We start from the raw sequence: 21,553 nt of genomic DNA on the forward strand, positions 1-21,553 counted from the left end.
TGAGGTTTGCAGTATCAGACATGAAGTCGACAACCAGAGAAACAGTAGCGCTCATATACATACATCACATAAAGGAACACTGATTTTTAAACAGCAGGAATGTGTATGAGCTCTGCTCTGGCTTTAGAGTATTGGTTTCATAATAAAATAAACAGCTCAGTGTTATAATAATTTAGAATTTCCTGACAGACAGAAACTACAAACTACCTTTTGAACTCAACATAACTCGAGCAAGACAGTGAATTACTTGAAACCCTTCACTGACACAAATGCCATTTTTAGCTCTGTACACAGCAATAGTTGTGCTTTCCTTTTCAAAAATCAAATTTATTTCCTTTGCAAAAAGAGTTTAAAAAAACATTAGAATTAAAACCAACCATAAGAATTATGGCTACAAACTCTCATCCACTCTAATTAGGTGTGTTAGATCAGTCTGGTAATGGCATTATTGCAAGTAATGGCCCATCAGTGCCTCTACTTTCTCAGAAGATTGCGAAGTTTCGGTATGTCGACAAATACTCTCTTGAAAATCTAGAGAGCATATTGACTGGTTGCGTCGTGGCCTGGTTCGGTAACTCGAACACCCAGGAATGAAGAAGATTACAAAAAGTGGTGATAACTGCCCAGTCCATCACTGTAACGTCCAGGTTCAGCAGCAGCTTATTCCCAACAACCATCAGGCTATTAAATACTACCAACTCCAATTAAGTTCTGAACTACTTGGACGTGGGAGGCATTGATTTTATTGTTTTTGCCTTTGCTATTGCTTGTTTGTTTTTTTATATACTGAACATTTTTGTTGTTTATTATGGTGTATACTGTAGAGTACTTTGATTACAGATCTGTTGTGCTGTTGCAAGTAAGAATGCCATTGTTTCGCTTCGAGACATATGACAATAAAACCCTCATGACTCTTGAGTTAATTTGACTCTTGATGATCGAATACCTGCAATGTTGCGAGGAAGCAAGAGTGGGGCATGGGGATTTAGATCCAGGATTTAGATCGACCAACAATGAAAGCTACTTATTCCCAACCTGGAAGGTGTGAGGCAAGGGGATCCCACAAGTTTTGGTGTTACCGTGCCCCTACCAAACTCGTTCTTCTTGGAGACAAATGTTGTGAGTCTGGGAGAAGTTGTTGGGAGCTGCTTCAATTATTTTACAGAAGCAACTAGTCCAAGTAGACATGGTCCACCTCACTTGCAATCATCTGCTAACAACCCCATTTCTGACCATTTAATGGATCACTGAGTAAGCAGGTGAAGATAGTTGGATCTAGGACACTGCTCTACAGCAATGATGTCCTGGGGTTAGAATGATTGACTGCCAACCAACAAACATTTTCTTGTTGACCTATTTACTGCAAGAAATTCAATTTGGCTCATCAGATCCATGCCTATTCTCAAAAGAGTAATCCCATCACTTCAACCTCATAAGGTTCACCTGCACCTCCTCCAACATCATAAGGTTCACCTGCACCTCCTCCAACCTCATAAGGTTCACCTTCACCTCCTCCAATCTCATCAGGTTCACCTGCACCTCCTCCAACATCATAAGGTTCACCTACACCTCCTCCAACCTCATAAGGTTCACCTGCACCTCCTCCAACCTCATCAGGTTCACCTGCACCTCCTCCAACCTCATCAGGTTCACCTGCACCTCCTCCAACCTCATCACCATTTCCTCGTCCCTTCCTACCCAAACCACCCCATCCCCAGGCACATTCCCCTGAAATCGCAGGAGATGCAACACCTATCCCTTTACCTCCCCCCTCGACTCCATCCAAGGACCCAAACAGCCTTTCCAGGTGAGGCGGTGGTTCACCTGCACCTCCTCCAACCTTTGATTAAACCTGTATGAAAGTTCAAACCTCATCATATTCAAAGTTAATCAAACAATCTTCTGCTAAATCACACAAAGGGTGGTGGGTGTATGGAACAAGCAGCCAGAAGAGGTTATTGAGGCAGGGACTATCCCAACATTTAAGAAACAAACTGGTGCATTGATAGGACAGGATTGGAGGGATATGGACCAAACTCGGGCAGGTGGGACTAGTGTAGCTGGGATATGTTGGCCGGTGTGGGCAAGTTGGACCGAAGGGCCCGTTTCCACACTGTATCACTCTATGACTCTAAATCGCGCAGAATTATAAAAACAGATCATTCAAGGCCAGACCAAGGTGGATAAGAAAACATGCAAAAATCAGTGGAAAGAAGTGGTGACTTCCTATAGCTGCTAAGCATTGATTCTTACAATGCAAAATGATGCTGCACAGAAGGAAGCCATTTTGATCCAGGTAAGCAGTGTTGGCTTGTTGATTAAACTATCCAATTAACTTCTTACACACTACTTTTCTTATATCCTGCAAATCTATTCTTTCCGATATTGTGTTTGCGCTTTTCATACCTTTGATAATGTTTGAGAAAATCTCCTCTGCATCCCCACCAAGACTGTAACAACTGTCCATAAAAGTTGTGAATAATTACAATAATTTTGAACCCTGGGTTCATACATATAAGCAAAAGATCCACTGGTTCTGTTACCTTTGTGTAGATTTCTCAAGAAATCCCCTTTCCTGCACCCCATTTTAAATTGCACCATTTTCTCTCCGTGTTCTTCCTATCAAAAAGTATCAGTTCACGATTTCCTGCAATATTTTTACTATGTCATTCTAGTAGCTTCATTGAACTCTCCAGAAATTTATTTGTGAATCATGTACAATACTAATGTGGTTTATTCTAAACCATTCACTGAAGCAGCCCTGCAAATCAATCATTTACACCAGACTCCAACACAGGAGCAGTCTAAGAAGATCAGTGCCGGCTGCTTGGAGAAACCAGATGTAGGCTATAAATCTCAACCTTGCCAGCAAGGTTCACACCATAAGAATCAATTTTTTGTTAGTATATAGAAGAAAACCAAGTACTTCATCAGTAAATATCTCAGCACACTGTTGAATTCAAAATGTAAAATTAGGCGAAGTATTGTTCTGTGGCTGTACAATGGAGTATTCACGGTTTAACTGGCTAAAATTCCTCATATCCTTGGAGTAATACTTTTATCACCCAGTGGCTGGGTAGAACATGACTGCTGACAATTTTCCATTCAGTAACCAAACCTATTAATAGACAAGCTGTTTATTTCCCAGTGAATGGTAGTCTGCAAATGTTTGCTTCATGAAAAAAAACTTTCCAGCTTCCTTACCCAGGAGGTAGCGCTTCCAAGTTTTGGGCTAGTGCCTGAGACAGTTCTGTCACGGCAGAACCTTCTTCTGTCGTCCGTTCCACAGCAGATGAACTAGTGGTGCTAGTAGTTGAAGAACTCGTAGCTGAGGCTGGGGAAGGTGCTGCAGCAGGTGAACGTGTAATGGCTGGTGGAGCTGCATGACTTGGTGCAGCATTCCAGTTACCATTGTCACTTTCATTTGAAGTAATCTCACCATTAACTGAAATTATATTAAAATAAACTTACATTGGATGAATGGATAATTGCTCAAGAAACATTGATTAACATTACCTTTTAACAATCAGGTTTATAGTAAACTTGCAAATGTCAAATGAAACTGTTGAAATGAATTATTGAAAGTAAGTTATTTTCAACATTTAGAGCTATGTTAAATGCAGTTAACATTTATGAATTACTCCTTCTTAGCACCATTGATATCGTACAACAGACAATTAATTATTACACAAAAGCCAAATCTTAAAATTTAGCGAAATGGCCATGAGCTACATTATACTTTGTTTTTAACAACGTATTTTTGCTGACATCGTTAAACAAAATCAAAATTCAATGAACAAACTTTCCAGAAAAGAATATAATTGGTTATATACAATGCAAAACCGTGCAACCACTTGCCCCTGAAGCAGAATCATTAACAAAATGAAACTTCTGAATCAGTGCTATTTTATTTCCTTGCTTGGCTTTTGTGCTTTAAAAAAATAAATAGGAAACGGGAGCATGAATTGGAAACAAACACCACAATGAATTTATAACTAATAGGGTTGAGAGGTGATTGAGAAAACTTTTTCTCAAAGTCCAATGGAATTGGAATTTTCTTTTTGGTGAAATAGTTAAATTAAATTCATTTTTCAGGTCAGGGGCAAATCCCTCAGTATAACGAAATTTATAAAAATGAACAAATATATATTTTGTAAAGACATAAATTAAGTTACAAATAATTGTCATTAAACATTTGTCCAATGGAAAAGTATAAACATTTATCTACAAGTAAACTGTTTTTGATTATCCAGAAAGAACAATGTGGGGAGGCAATCATTAATCAGTCTTTATTTAATAATAACAAATATTTAATTTTATTACAAGCAACTGGGGAATTTAGCAGCACAGCCTACATAAGACTAGAAAAGACTTTGAACCAACAATACTTGCCTATTCGGTTTTGAGTCGTGGCATGTGAAGGTATCCTGGACACATGATTTTGTTTACCATCAGCATTATCATCTACCTCATTCACTATGTTCTCCGCAATTACCACAGTCCCTTGCACAGCACCAGTGTTCTGTCTGCAAGCACTAAAAGGAGAAAGAAAACAGATCAAAATGTCATAAGTACTTAAAAATTGCCAGTCTTAAGTACTTCAAAAGTCTTATTTTTAATTTCCGCAGACCTGTGCTGCTCCCAGAGACAAGATTGCAAAACAGAATATTACTTTCCTTTCCTAAGTAACAAAGGATTTTACCCTGAAGTCAAAGTTTCTCCATGTGGTAACATTTGTTGAAGTGCATTACAAGGCAATCCCCTTGAAAGATAGCATGCAGAGCAGCATAAACTGCTGAAAGTGAAGGGATGGAAGAAAGAAGGGCTAATTGTGTCAAACCATATTCATCCAGGACATGAAAGAGGCACTTCTCCTCCCTGAACATCAGTAATGGACCCAAAATGCTGGAGTAACTCAGCAGGACAAGCAGCATCTCTGAATACAAGGAATGGGTGACGTTTCAGGTCGAGGCCCTTCTGAAGATGGGTCTTGACCCGAAACATTACCCATTCCTTCTATCCAGAGATGCTGCCTGTTCTGCTGAGTTACTCCAGCATTTTGTGTATATCTTTGGTGTAAACCAGCATCTACTGCTTCTTCTTACACATCAGTGTACTGCACGAGATAGCCCAGCTGTTGGCGGTTGTGCAGCAGAAAACAGAAACAGTAAGGGCCAGTATGCTTAGGACATTCTCACTGAAATCTGCCACCTGAGACGGTCACAAATGCAGACTAGGAGGCTGAGGACAACATTGCCAATGCTACAAAGATGTCTGTGGCCATTAACTCATCAGACTAGAATTAGAGATCTCTCTTAACTTGCCAAAGGTTGATGAGAAATCACTAATGGTTTGTTTGGAGAGAGCGGATTACATTTCATTCTCTCCTAGCAAAAAACAGCATGAAGAAGCAAAGGGCTTTGCTCGGATTGCATGCTTCACCCTTGAACAGAGTGCCACCGACTGCACACAAGAGGCCTCAGAGGCATAGCTTCCAAAAGTATCCTTCAATGGCCAGGTGCAAGGTCTCCACTGGTAATGAAATATTCAGCTCAACGCCCAGTTTCTGGAAACCGTAATGATGCCTACCTACCACATGGAGAAGTTGCTCCTATCCATTATCCAAAAACAAATACCATCTGCCTAATGGTATTTCTTTTCATCCCCCTTACCTGATGAGGTGAGATCAAGGAATGAAGGAAGACATAACGTGTAGTATTAGGCATGAAGATACTCATCTACCTTTACAGCCACATTGATGATCACAGCCTCAATAATTGCTGCCCTATCATCATCATGGGGTAAAGACATGCTGTGTGGCGGCTCCCGAGGGTCGGGCCATACCACTCACGACCCCTCGGCACGGGAATGGGTCGAGCCAAGGAGGCGGACTTCGGCCCGGAGTATAAAGGTCAAGGACCGCATGACTCTCATTCCCTTTTGGAGTTCCAGAGATACAGTAAACACTCTTTCGTTAACCTTGCCTACTTGTCGTTATTTTGGCCTACTTGGCCCACTACATTGGTGACCCCGACGTGATCACTAAGCAGCGCGGATGGGCGCCGGGCGCCCAGGGGAGGCATTTGGAGGATTCTTTTAGCCCGCTCCATTCTCGGGAGCCGGTAAGCCCCCTTCTCCGCCCCCGTTTGTCCCTCCAGCAGTGCCCCCGCCAGCCCCCCCGGTTGTCCCTTCAGCTGAGCCCCCGCCAGACCCCCCGTCAGACGGGTACCGTACACGGTTCGGTCGACTAGTGCGACCACCGGTGCGCTTCGTGCCTCTGGTTCTGGGGGGGGGTCCTGTGGCGGCTCCCGAGGGTCGGGCCATACCACTCACGACCCCTCGGCACGGGAATGGGTCGAGCCAAGGAGGCGGACTTCGGCCCGGAGTATAAAGGTCAAGGACCGCATGACTCTCATTCCCTTTTGGAGTTCCAGAGATACAGTAAACACTCTTTCGTTAACCTTGCCTACTTGTCGTTATTTTGGCCTACTTGGCCCACTACATGCTGCATGTTTTGAATTATTATTTCATGACAAAAATTTCTGATGAAAATTATCCCACCTCCTTCCTTTCAAATACAGTAGGCTTAAGTGAGATGGCGGAACAAAATTAACAAGCCCCGCATCTCTTTTGATGTCTCATTTTCACACCTTACTCTTCCTTATCTCTGCGGCTCCCTCTCCCCTGACTCTCAGTCTGAAAAAGGGCCTCGGCCCGAAACGTCGCCCATTCCTTCTATCCAGAAATGCTGCCTGCCCCGCTGAGTTACTCCAGCATTTAGTGTCTATCTTCGGTAAACCAGCATCTGCAGTTCTTTTCTACACAACTATTCTTTCCCGTTAAGAGAGTTAATCATGAAATATCATGCAGAATTACTTCATATTCAGAGTTTAAATTAAGATATTTGACAATTCAGATAATTATATAAGAATTATGATGGCTATATTCCATTCAGCAATGTGCAACTCCATGGTAAAAATGATTTTGTATTGCAGTATTCCACAAACTGAAGCACTTCCCTCTGGAAGGCGACTCCGGACTGTCAAAGCAGCCACAGCCAGATATAAAAATAGCTTTTTTTCCACGAGTGGTAGTTCAACTCAATAACCAAAGTCTGTAGTTTCTTTTTTGTTCTGGTTTATTTTCACCCACATGTCTAGACCGTAATGTTGTATCCTTATTGTTTTGATGTGTTTTTGCTTTATTCTTAATTGTTAACTGTATGTTTGGAGTGGAGCACCAAGGCACATTCCTTGTATAAGCACATACTTGGGCAATAAACTTATTCATTCATTCATTCATTCATTCATTCATTCAGTATTCTGAAATATTCATGTACATTATTGTAATTTCACTGTTCCAATTCAGAAAATATAGAAATTACCACTGAAGAATTGCTCAATTCTTTGCATGCTTTCTCTCATCAAAACCCGACTGGGATAATGGGCTCCTTATGCACTGTATCAATCTGATTTTGTTTTATTCCTTGATTTTACCTGATCCTTTTATTTCATCCCTCGGTAGATATTCTCACATCCATGCTTTAAAGAGTTACTAGGTGTTATGTCCTTAGCCTTCTGCCACCAGATGGAGTATCAATAACAGTGCACTCAAGGTTTGCTTTTAAGATCAAACTACAATTTAAATTTATTTTTAAGGAAACTATAAAGCCACCCTTATTCCACCTTGCTGTGGTGTAATTATTATGGTAAATAGGCACTTTGCATCATGGTTCTCTTTGTACTGACAGATGCTGTTCAACCACATTTCTCCCAGTCAAGAAAGGTTATTTTTGATGCTTTATTTTCTGAACAACTCTCCATCCTACCAGAGACCCATTTTATACCTAGATATTCTGTTCAGCAGTGCGATTGACTGTGTATATTTCAAAATTGTTAAAATGGACCGCATGAAATAATATATTTGATATTCTATAAATAGCGTGAGCAATGCTACAGTACGTCATTATTTTGTTCTCTGTTAGTAGTAACAACTTATTGCTTTGAACCAGTTGATAGTCTAATGTGGCTCCATGAATGTCATACATTGCATTCAGAAAGTATTCAGACCCCTTCAATTTTCCCACATTTTGCTATGTTACAGCCTTATTTTAAAATTGATTAAATTCATTTTTTTTATCATCAATCTACACCCCATAATAAAAAAGTGAAAACAGGTGTTTAGAAATTTTTGCTAAGGATTTAAAAAGAAATAACTGAAATATCACATTTACATAAGTATTCAGACCCTTTGCTATGACACTCAAAATTGAGCTTATGTTCATCCTGTTTCCATTGATTATCCTTGAGATGTTTCTACAACTTGATTGGAGCCCACCAGTGGTAAATTAAATTGATTGGACATGATTTGGAAAGGCACACACACACCTGTCTATATAAGGTCCCACAGTTGACCAGTGCATGTCAGAGCAAAAACCAAGCCATGAAGACAAAGGATTGGCCGTCGACCTCCAAGACAGGATTGTGTCGAGACACAGATCTGGGGAAGGGTATAAAACAATTTCTGCAGCATTGCAGGACCCGAAGAGCACAGTGGCCTCCGTCATTCTTAAATGGAAAAACTTTGGAACCACCAGGACTCTTCACAGAGCTGGCCGCCCGGCCAAACTGAGCAATCGGGAGAGAAGGGCCTTGGTCAGGGAGGTGACCAAGAACCCGATGGTCACTCTGACAGAGCTCCAGAGTTCCTCTGTGAAAATGGGAGAATCTTCCAGAAGGACAACTAAATCTTCAGCGCTCCACCAATCAGGCCTTAATGGTAGAGTGGCCAGACGGAAGCCACTCCTCAGTAAAAGGCACATGACAGCCCGCTTGGCGTTTGCCAAAAGGCACCCAAAGGACTCTCAGACTATGAGAAACAAGATTCTCTGGTCTGATGAAACCAAGATTGAACTCTGGCCTGAATGCCAAGCGGCACCGCTCATCACCTGGCCAATACCATACCTATGGTGAAGCATGATGGTGGCAGCATCATGCTGTGGGGATGTTTTTTAGCAGCAGGAACTGGAAGACTAGTCAGGATCGAGGGAAAGATGAATGGAGCAAAGTACAGAGAGATCCTTGATGAAAACCTGTTCCAGAGCATTCTGGACCTCAGACTGGGGCAGAGGTTCACCTTCCAACAGGACAATGACCCTAAGCACACAGCCAAGACAACACAGGAGTGGTTTCGTGACAAGTCTGTGAATGTCCTTGAGTGGCCCAGCCAGAGGCTGGACTTGAACCCAATTGAACATCTCTAAAGGGACCTGAAAATAGCTGTGCATCGAGACTCCCCATCCAACCTGACAGAGCTTGAGAGAATCTGCAGAGAAGAATGGGAGAAATTACCCAAATACAGGTGTGCCAAGCTTGTAGCATCATACCCAAGAAGACTTGAGGTTGTAATCTTTGCCAAGGGTGCCTCAACAAAGTACTGAGTAAAGGGTCTGAATACTTATGTAAATATGATATTTCAGTTATTTCTTTTTAATTACTTTGCAAAAATTTCTAAACACCTGTTTTCACTTTTTTATTATGGGGTATTTGATAAAATTAATGAATTTAATCCATTTTAAAATAAGGCTGTAACGTAGCAAAATGTGGAAAAAGTGAAGGGGTCTGAATACTTTGTGAATGCACTGTATTAGCCATTATGACACATCATCCTATGAGAGAAGGAGTAGCACAGGACATAATATTATAAAGAAGTTATAATCCATTCAGGAGTCTAAAACATGTAAGGATTTGAAAATACAATTAGGGGGGACAATGAAGATGATGGATTATAGAAAGGTCTAAAGCATTTTAAGTCAAAACGGTAGCCAAGGGCAGTGCAGAGCCCATTAAAGACCAAGAAAGGATTTTCTGCACAGTAGTATGAATACATCCCATCTGCAGTCACTGAGGAGAAGGACATTGTAGTTGGAGAAGTCAGAGAGGAAGAGGTGGGTTCATGATGGATAAATCCCCAGGGCCTCATGAGACTTATCCCAGGGTCCTCTGGGAGGCAAGGAGGGAGATTAAACAGGAATTGACAGAGACTTTTAAAAGTTCGTACTGGCTGCAGGCAAGGTTCCAGATGACTTGCCAATAGCAAATGTGTTACTTTGTTTCAAGAAGGGTAGCAGAGATAAGCAAAGTAATTACAGGCTATTTTGTCTAACATCAATGGTCAATAAATTTTAGGAAAAATTCTAAGGAACAGAATTAATCTACATTTGGAAAGGTAGGGATGAGTCAAAGATAGTCAGTATAGTTTTGTTAAGAATATTGTTTCTGACCGATTTGATTGTACTCTTTAGAAGAGGTGGCAAAATGTGCATCTGAGGGAAGTGCATTTGATAGAGTCTACAAGGCCTTTGACAAGGTCCTACATGGGAAACTGGCCCAAAAGGCTAGAACCAAAGTAGTTGTCTGTAGATCGATCAATAATCCACAACAAAATCTGGGTGTCAGTGATAAATTGTTGATAACAGGAAAAGTTAGTGCATCTTACTTAAACTTGATTTTACATTTTTAAACAATTGCGCTATAATCTATCACAAATAACTACATAATTTTAAAAGACATATAATCCATACCCAGAACTACTGAAAATCAAAAGTGCCATATCAAACAAAAAAAATCAATTCACGAAAAAAATCATCACAAAATATATTTGCCATATGTTGATTAAACAAAAACTCTAAAAATGTTACCAATTATAGTAATTGTGGGAAAGTAGGATTATCACTCCATAAAGTAGTAGAATATATGCTTCAGCATTCAGGCAACTACTTCCAAGCGGAATTACTACGCAATAGAATTGCCTCCTATAGTAATCTTATTCATTAACTCTGCAATTATCTGTAGTATAAAATTATCAACCACTTTTAACACAAGCAATTAAGTTTAACCAGTTTAAGTTAATGTTAAAAAATCTGAAGATGTTCTAAATTGTAATTTGATAAATCAATAGAATACGACTCATCATATATTCAGTACTATTTGTTAAAATAAAGTAAGTCTTTAGAATGTAATATGGCATTATTGACATGGTCATGATCGTTTCAAAGACTCTGGCAAACAAGTTTTCCCTGAAGTTTGATTATTCAGCTGGAATACAGGAAAAATGTATTTAAAAGACACAAGGGCAAGCTAACATGCTGTGCGTGGATTAGACAGGAAGAATATTATTGGTTTGCAGGGCCATGCCACCCTGCAGCCTGATGGCTAGACAGCGGATCGGTGGAGAACCACTACGTGGTGAATGTGGGCAGGGTAGTGTGCATTGCTGACTACCTCCCAGTTAGACCATGCAGTCAGTTAGATCACTCCTCTTTTTACTAAACTCAAAAGGGTACAGCCCAATCTGCTCAACCTTGCTTCTACAGACAATCCTTTCATAACTAGGATCATCCTAATGAATCTGCTCTGACCTACTTTCTCCTCAAAGGAGACCAAGACTGCACAGAGTATCTACAATATGGTGTCACTGATGCCTTACACAGTTGTAATAAGACTTCCCTACTTTTGTACTTCAACCCTCTTCAATGAAAAGCATAACATTAGGAGCACTGGTCCATCTGGTATTCTGCTCCACCACAGAGCTCAGCATTATGTATGTAGGTATGTATCAGGTATGCACCATCAGGTATGTAGGTTAATTGGCTGGGTAAATGTTTTTTAAAAATTGTCCCTAGTGGGTGTAGGATAGTGTTAATGTGCGGGGATCGCTGGGCGGCACGGACTTGGAGGGCCGAAAAGGCCTGTTTCCGGCTGTAGATATATGATATGATATGATATGATATGATTAAGTACAGGGGCAGATCTCAGTCATGCAGCATTTAAGGGCCAGATGCACTTTATGCCAGCTCTGCCTGGCATTCGTATAACACCCCATTTATTTGAGTGGTTTCAATAACCTAGTATAAAAAGGTGAGAATTAAAACAAAAGTTTAATTAATTTCTAAAAATAGGCAAATTTTGAATGAGTTTTGCCATTCTGGTATCCAAGTACTTAATAATTAATGATTATCTGACATCAGTCTGAAGAAGGGTCTCGACCCGAAACGTCACCCATTCCTTCTCTCCCGAGATGCTGCCTGACCTGCTGAGTTACTCCAGCACTTTGTGAATAAATACCTTCGATTTGTACCAGCATCTGCAGTTATTTTCTTATATTATCTGGAATGCGTTCCTGACACACTAAAGATTCAACAGCCCACTCCAATTTATCTACATCTGTATCTATATATCTCCGTCCACAGAATAGACTTAAGGTGCTGAACAGTCTACTCTTGTCCTATATTTCGATATCAATAAATAAATTTGCAACTACTATTCTAAGAGGGAACCTAAAATATTGTGTTAAGTAATGTTAAATGTGAGGAATATAAATAGAGTACATGGTAAGAAAAGTCCTAGTATATTTGGCAACTAGAAGACAGCTATGAACTGATGTCTGAATTTTCAAGAGTCAACTAAGGACATATATTGCATGTGTTTAAGAGGGAGGCCAGAACATTTCAGGTAAAATGGGAAATAACATCCAATTCAATGACACAAACCTTGAAAGAGAAGCCTGTTTACAGACAACCTGCCCAAGTATTAAGATAAATAGAAACCAGCCGGAGGTTGTTAAATTCCACACCACATGGAGCAAAAAGGGTCTTTGTTGAACATGTTTTTCTATTTTACAGATATGTTTTCAGCACCTTCATTTATAAGCCTTAGTCTTCAATCTTTCCATGCAGCACAAGTGACACTATATTGGTTCCAAGGATTTTGCAGTTCCACACACATTCATGCTCAAACTTTAGTTTGTACTTGAACTGAAAATTCATTAATGATAAGTCAAAGGCTTTGCCTGTCCAATAAATGCCTATTTTGATAGATGAAAATAAGTTTGCATATTCTTATACCAAGTTTCAAACTTAAAAGATTGATATAAAATTTGTATTTGATTATTTTACACATCATAATTACATTATTGATGCGAAAGGCAAAAGGTAGCTATCAAATTTTATTAAGCGAGAGAAAGAGCATTCATCAATGTAAGTAGTAGCTCATTTTTAAATGAGTTTAAACATAACTAAGTTTCACCATCATAATTCAATTTTCGAAGCCAGCTATCATAATTCCATTTCCTAAGACAGCTACTGAAAATATCTGAGAAATGCAACTTTATCACACAGTAGTTCTGGGCAGTTTAGTTTAGTTTAGAGATACAGCGCGGAAACTGACCCTTTCGGCCCACTGGGTCCGCGCCAACCAGCGATCCCCGCACATTAACACTATCCTATACCCACTAGGGACATGTTTTACATTTACCAAGCCAATTAACCTACAAACCTGTACGTCTTTGGAGTGTGGGAGGAAGCCAAGGATCTCGGAGAAAACCCACGCAGGTCACGGGGAGAATGTATAAACTCCGTACAGATAGCACCCGTAGTCGGGATCGAACCCAGGTCTCCGGCACTGCATTCGCTGTACAGCAGCAACTCTACCGCTGCGCCACCGTGCAGCTCTGGCATCTACTTTAGTTTGAATGGCTGAAGACCAGCCGTTCCTTTCAGAAGTGTTGGCCACAGTCAGAAAATGTTTATTGCGATGTTTTCTGATAATATTCAGGCTGAATTTGCAAATATTGAGGAAGACTGGCAATTTATAGCCTTGTCTGAACAACTCATTTGAACCGCAGAACACCATAGAACAATTTTCAAAGATACTTTACATAAAAGTTTCCTTTTGTAGAAGCATTGTTATTACTGAAATTATGAAAAGTAGACTTATTTTCTTGCTTATTTTAACGTTCCATTATTGTTAATTGGCGTCTGCATCAAACACCCTCAAACCAGACACAGAAGTCAGCTGGAGAACAAACTTCAAGATTAAAGAGCAATCTTGTTCACATAATCCGACATTTTAGTAATGGGGTTTTACTCTCTTGTATTCTTTAAATTGATTATAACTTTTATTACAAATTTGAAACAAAATTGTATAATTTTTAGGTTAGCGAGTTTCATTTATTCGATCTGTTATTCAAATTATTATTTGTTCTCCATAAATTGGAATGTAAATCCCAAAACCTAAGATAATCATAAAGTATGTTTATATTTAAAACTTGAAAGTGGACTCTTCTCCAAATTTGTTTTGAGGTCATGTATATTTCAGAGCTCAATACTGTAGCTTTCAAAAACAACTGGCCATGTCAGTAATTCAAACCACATTACACAAATGTGTTAAAGTCAAAGCTTTCACTTATTACAAGGCTGAGAAATTTCATACTCGACACCAAGAATTTGCTCTCTTCAGAAAAATGCCACAGAATGGAATCAATACACAGACAGCTTTGAACAGCATTGGCAATGAAAGAGTAACGAGGTTGCATCTTCAGGTGAACAAATACAGACTGTTGTTTGAACTGAAAGAAGCCATTATCATGTTCCAAAAGATATTTCAACTATGCCTCGAGATTGGCAAAATCAAGGATATATTTTCTAAACCAGCAGTCCATAATTAGTCACAAATAAGAAAAATTACAACACATAGAGGCAATTCATCTCATCCTTTCTGTGCAAGTTGAAATAGAACTATCCATCAATCTACGATACGATACAACTTTATTTATCCCAGGAGGGAAATTGATCTGCCAACAGTCATAAAACACAAAATACATGAAACATGAAATTAAAGTGATGAGTGGAAAGGCTTGGGGGATGTGCAAGGGAGGGGGGGGGGGGAGGGGGGAAGGGGAGTCAGTCACAGTCTCAGTCTACCCCATGACAGAAGGGGGAGGAGTTGTAAAGTTTGATAGCCACAGGGAAGAAGGATCTCCTGTGGCATTCTGTCCTTCCAGGACCAGATCCTTAACCTTCTGAACAGAACTCACCCTACCATCCACTGGGAGAAAAAATATTTCTTCCTCTCAAATCCTTCTTCCAAATACTTTAAATATGTGCATTCTGTATTTTTTACTCTTCTGCTATTGGAAATAGGTCCTGGTTCTAACTCTTATCTATAAAGCTTCCATTTAAGATCCTCTGTAACAAAGAAAACAATCTGAACCTTTAAGCTTTTCCCTCAGCTACAATTTTCCACTCCCTGCAGTAACTTCATAAATCCCCATTTTATCATCTCCAAGAAAATCACATCTTCCCTGGAATGTGGTGTCCAGAATTGTCTGCAGTACTCAATATATAGCCTAACCACTGTTATGTGCCATTCTATCATAACATCCTATGCATCAGCTAACAAAGAAAACCCTTTTTAACCACCTTAAAGATCAGTAAACAAACGTACAAATGACCCTCTCTGTTTCACCACACCATGCATTTATTGACCATTCCCCTCCCTTGTTGCCCTTTGAATCATCACCTCACACTGCTCTTGCTTAAGCTTCATTTGACTTTTTTGCCAATGACAAGTCCATTTTTCTTCTTCACTGTTAAGAACAAGGATAAATTTCATATCATCTGCTTATTTCATTATTCATGACCCCTGTATTTAGATCTCAATCATGAATGTATATTGGGAGAGGGAAGGGGCTGAGTACTGAGGCTTGTAAAAGCACATTGCCAACAGCCCTCCAATTACAAGCATATCCATCAACCATTCTCCTTTGTGTACGAAGGAACTGCAGTAACATTTTCACGCAAAGGGTGGCAGGTATATGGAACAAGCTGGCAGAGGAGGTGTTGTAATGTTTAAGAAACATTTAGACAGGTACATGGATGGGACATGTTAGCTGGTGTGGGCAAGTTAGGCCAAAGCTTTCACGCTGTAAGACTCTATAACTCTGCTGGTTTACACCAAAGATAGACACAAAATGCTGGAGTAACTCAGCGGGTCAGGCAGTATCTCTGGAGAGATTACCCATTACCCTTTGTTTCTTGTCACTGAGCCAATCTTGCATCCAATTTACAACTCTCTTTTGGATCGCCTGGTCTTTCTTTTTTTTAACAATATGCCACCTGGGAACTTGTCAAAAGCCTTACTTAAATCCATGTAAGCTGCAGCAAATCCACTGCCATCAGTGATCCCCCCTGTTACCATTTCAAAGAATTCCAACATATAGCCCGCCATTGAAGTCAATCTAATGGTATTTATTACAATGGTACAATGTTAGCACTCCTCACAGCCAGGATGAATTTAAGACAAACCTGGTGATTTATCAAGGCCTTCTCTTTTGCCAAGCTTATCCCATCAAATGCTTCACATTTCTTTGCCTTATCCAAATCATTGGCATCATCTCTCTTTGATCCTGTTTCAATTACAGGCCGTCCCGGTTACAAACACCCAACTTAAAAACACTTGTACATTCAAACAAGCTCCAGTAAAATTATTAAATTGACATGTCTGACGTACGTTCCTACGATAGGCAGAACTGGTTTCCCTCCTTTTTCTCCTTCTTTCTCCACTTTTAGTCATTATTCTTTCTTCTCAGTCTTATGTGCTTTTGATGCATTTCATTGCAATACTGTGGAGCAAAACACAGAGTGCTGGAGGAACTCAGCAGATCATGCAGCACCTGAGGAGGGAATGGATAGACAATGTTCTGGGCTGGGACCCTTCTTCAGAGGTACACTGTGACGATAAGATTACCACGTCAAGTGATTTTTGTATATTTTCTGACATCAACAAAATCAACTTATGAACCTCAAAAAAATCAGCCTTCGGATGCTGCGGGAGCGGTTGCGACTCGTCTCCAGAAGCTCCGGCGCGGGCCGCGTGGACGACGGAAAAACGCAGGCCCCTGGGTGGGGGCCGTCATCGGGAGCTCCGGCAGCGGCAGAGGCAGCGTGTTCGCCCGCCCCGAATCGCGGGGCTTGGGTCGGCCCGCCGCGGACCTTTCACCGTCCGGCGCGGCCTGAAATAGGCCGTGGACCTTTCACCGTCCGGCACGGCGCTCCAATGTCGGGAGCCCCGACCGCCCCGACGTGGCAAGTCCAAAGACGTACAGGTATGTAGGTTAATTGGCTGGGTAAAATGTAAAAATTGTCCCTAGTGGGTGTAGGATAGTGTTAATGTGCGGGGATCACTGGACGGCACGGACTTGGTGGGCCGAAAAGGCCTGTTTCAGGCTGTATATATATGATATGATATGATAAGTTCAACAGCCTGACCTCGGGAGAAGACGGCAGGGAAGAGAAAAGACATTCTGGCCTTCCATCACAGTGAGAAGGGACTGGAGGAGACTCACTGTGATGGATGTTTCTTTTGTTTGGTGTTAGTGTATGATTGTATGTGTTATTGCATTTTTATTGATTATTCTTATTGGTCTTAGTGTTTCAACTGCGGGTAATGTTTCATTTCACTACACATTTATGTGTATGTGACAAATAAACGACTATTGACTATTGACTATTGATATTGACACAGGGATGGCCTGTACATGAAAAATTATGAAAATAAGAAGTAAATTATATACTGGAATTTCATATAATGAATGTCATTAAGTGATAAGTATACATATGTCCACTTTTGTTATTTTGACTCGTCTCTACTTTTATTTTTCACTTGCCCAGGTCACTCAACACCTGCAGCTTACTGCATACGACTATCACAGATAATGCTACCAAACCAGTCATTTGAACAGGCAACATCCACTGATCATTTTCTCTATGGAAATAATTTAACTTAAATTTCTCTTCAGCCTTATCAGAATAAAATGATATAAGATAATTCAGCAAAGAACTAAACAAGATTCTAAATAAGAGAAAAATCAACCTGGGATGTTCCTAATTGGAAAGTTTGTGAATAGGGGAGAAAGGAAACTGTAAACTTTACCATTTGTGCTCAAGATCTTAGAATCTTAGTCATAGAACAGAGTCATAGTCATACAACACGACAACAGGCTCTTCGGCCTAACTCGTTCATGCTGAGTAAGTCGGCCCATCTAAGCTAGTCCAATTTGCCCACATTTGGCCTATATCCCTCTAAACCTTGTCCACGTACCTGTGCCTGTCCAAATGTCTTTTAAGCGCTGTTATAGTGCCAACCTCAACTACCTTCTCTGACAGCTCATTCCACATACCCACCATCCTCTGAGTGAAAAATTTGCCTCTCAGGTTCCTATTAAATATTGTCCTTCTGACCTTGAACCTATATCCTCTGGTTCTTGATTCCCCGCATGATTTGATATGCCTCTTTAAGGTCACCTCTCAGCCTCCTGCGCTGCAAGGAATAAATTCCTAGACTGCCTGACCTTTATCTATTCCTCAGGCCCTCAAGTCATGGCTACATCCTTGTAAATCTTCTCGGCCCACTTTTGAACTTAATGACATCCCTCCCGTGGAAGGGTGATGAAAACTGAGCACAATATTCCAAAAGTACACACAAAATGCTGGAGTAACTCAGCAGGACAGGCGGCATCTCTGGAGAGAAGGAATGGGTGACATTTTGGGTCGAGACCCTTCTTCAGACTGAAACGTCACCCATTCCTTCTCTCCAGAGATGCTGCCGCTGAATTACTCCAACATTTTGTGTCTACCTTCGATTTAAACCAGCATCTGCAGATCTTTCCTACACATATTCCAAATGCGGCCTCACCAACCTTTTGTACAACTGTAACATAATGTCCCAACTTCTATACTCAATACCCTAACCGATTGAGGCCAATGTATCAAACGCTTTCTTTACCACCATATTACCTGTGACATAATTTTCAGGGAACTATGTACCTGTACTCCTAGATCATTCTATTCTACAACACCCCCAGAGCTCTACCATTCACTGTGAAGATCCTGCCCAGGTTTGACTTCCCAAATGCAACACCTCACACATATATGCACTAAACTTCATTAGCCATTTTACAGCCCATTTCCCCAGCTGATCAAGATCCTGCTGTAAATTTTGAAAAAACATCTTCACTGTCTGCAATACCACTTACTTTAGTGTCACCTGCAAACTTACTAATCATGCCATTAACTACAAACAGCAATGGGCTCAGCACCGAACCGACTAGTCACAGACCTCCAATCCATAAAACAACCATCCACCACCACACTCTCCTTCCTACCATGAAGTAAATTCTGCATAGTTATCTATGTCCCCCTGGATACCTGGCAATTTAATCTTCCAGACCCTGTAGAATCCTATCAAAGGCCTTGCTGAAGTCCATATAGACAATGTCTGCGGCCTTTCCCGCACCAATCTCCTTGGATACTTCTTCAAAACAAAACTCAAATTCGTATGACACATTCTCCTGCATACAAAACCATGCTGAATATTGCTAATCTGCCCCAGTCAATCGAGATGCATATATCTCTTGCCCCCGAGAATCTTCTTCAGTAACTTACCTACCACGGATGTTAGACTCACTGGTCTATAGTTTCCAGGCTTTTCCTTGCGTCCCTTCTTAAATAGAGGCATAACATTAACCATCCTCCAATCATCCGGAATCTCACCCATGCCTAATGATGATTCAAAATTTCAGCCAGGGCTACTGCTATTTCTCTTGCTTCCCACAGAAATATATGACCAGGCCCTGGACATTTATCTACCTTCATATGCCTTAAGACATTCAACCCCTCTTCGAACGTAATATGAACTGTCCACAAGACATTTCCATTAACTGTCTCAAATTCCTTAGCCTTTATGTCTTTCTCCACAGTAAAAACAGAAGAGAAATACTCATTGAGGACCTTGCTCATCTCCTGCTGCTCCACACATTGATGACCACTCTGGTTTTTGATGGGGCACTATTTTCTCTTTAGTTACCCTCTTTTCCTTAATATACATAAAATCTCTTTGAATTCTCCTTAATTTTGTCTGTCAGAGCTATCTCCTCCCCTGTTTTTGCCCTCCTGATTTTCCTCTCACTTATGTTCCTCAGTCCCCTAAACCCCTCCAGCTGTCTGTACCTGACCCATGCCTACTTCCTTTTCCTGCTCAGAGATTCAACTTCACTCTTCATTTAGGCTTCCTTACTCCCTACTGCCTTGCCCTTCACTCCAATCCAATCAATTTTTATCAAGTTCCTGTTTAATACCATCATTGTTATCCTTGCCCCAATTCAGAACTTTAACTTGTGGGCCCATCTTGTCCTTATCTATAACCATTTTAAAGTTAATAGAACGGTGGTCACTGGTGCAAAAGGTTCGTCCAACGACACTTCAGTCACGGCCCTTCTCAATTTCTTAAGCTTTGCCCTCTCCCTTTTAGGGTTCTCTGCACATTACCTAAGAAAATACACTCCCGACAAGGTGATCATTCACATTTCATATCCCCAAAAGTTAAAATTATACTGTCCTCTACAACTGAAATTTAGTTCCAACATTTAGATTTGCCACCTCAGTTACTTCTTTCAAACCTTTGTCTTTGAATCCCTTTAGCCCTTTACAAAACCCTAATTCACCCAAAGCTCACGGTCAGGGAGTACATTAATAAGTAGCAATAGAGTAGGGTTGATGGCAAGAGCCAAAAGCAACTGCAACCTTCCCGAAATCCAGCTGACGGAAATTTTGACTCATTGCAGACATAATGTTAGTCAGGGAGTCTGACAACATAGAGGAAGTTATGGGAAGTGATACAGAAATAGCTATACGAATTATACATATGGAAAGTCTCTACCAAGATATTATAATACATATTTTCTCTCTGTTGTAATAGATCCCAGACAAAAAACTTGTCCAGTGTTAAGGTTCATTTTTCCAGGTCAATACTCTAAATTTAATGGACTTTAATGTGAAACGGATTTCAATTTTTTTGAAATATTGATGGAAATTGCCATCTTTGGGAGAACACTTTCCTTTCTCCGAAAATCTTTGTAACTAATTTGAAGGCTCAATAACATGAACATGAAGATTCTCTAGCAATACTCTGCTTTGCATCATGTTATGACACACGTTATCCGTTTGAGCTGCTGTCTCGCAGACTCACAGTTGTCCAGCAAATAGTGCTGCTGCCTCAAAGCCCAAGAGACTTGAAATCAATGTGGGTGCTGTCTGTGTACATTCACACATTTTTATATGACTGCGTAAGTTTCCTCCTGGTGCTTTAGTTCTCTCCCACTTGCCAAAGATATCTTGATAGGTTACTTGCCTGGTATTAATTATACAATGTAGGTTAATGGCGAGAGGAATCAAAGGGGAGTCAAGACAGAAAAAGGAGCGGGTAATGGGACTAAAGGGATTGTTGTCCCATTTACTTGCATTTGGCCTATATCCTTCTAAACCTTTTCCATCAATGTATCTGTCTAAATATCCTTTCAACGTTGTCATTACATCTGCCTCAACTATTTCCTCTGGCAGCTCATTCCATAAACCCACCACCTTATGTGTGAAAATGTTGCTCCTCAGGTTCCTATTATATCTTGCCCCTCTCACCTTAAAATTATGCTCTCTATTTCTTGATTTCACCTACCCTGGGTAAAATATTTTGTGCATTCACCCTATCTATTCCCCTCATGATTTTGTGCACCTCTACAAGATCTCCCCTCAGCCACTTCCACTCACAGGACTAAAGTTCCAACCTGCCCAACCCCTCCCTATAGCTCAGGCTTTCAAGTCCTGGCAACATCCTCGTAAATCTTTTCGGCACTCTTTCCTGCCAATTGACATCTTTCCTTT

At 40.6% G+C, this 21,553-nt stretch overlaps 1 protein-coding gene across 3 annotated transcripts in view; it reads right to left on the reverse strand.

Annotated features, from left to right (window-relative positions):
• Positions 1-21,553, reverse strand: part of wwp2 (WW domain containing E3 ubiquitin protein ligase 2) — a 168,393-nt gene that overhangs the window by 71,718 nt on the left and 75,122 nt on the right. For all 3 annotated transcript variants that reach the window (XM_078400790.1, XM_078400792.1, XM_078400789.1), the window contains exons 7-8: positions 4,393-4,535; positions 3,205-3,445 (exon numbers count right to left, since the gene is read on the reverse strand). In XM_078400790.1, the coding sequence (XP_078256916.1) occupies positions 3,205-3,445; positions 4,393-4,535 (384 nt within the window). The remainder of the gene's footprint in view (positions 1-3,204; positions 3,446-4,392; positions 4,536-21,553) is intronic.

Source organism: Rhinoraja longicauda, chromosome 6, assembly GCF_053455715.1.
Source record: "Rhinoraja longicauda isolate Sanriku21f chromosome 6, sRhiLon1.1, whole genome shotgun sequence".
Classification (NCBI taxonomy): domain Eukaryota; kingdom Metazoa; phylum Chordata; class Chondrichthyes; order Rajiformes; family Arhynchobatidae; genus Rhinoraja; species Rhinoraja longicauda.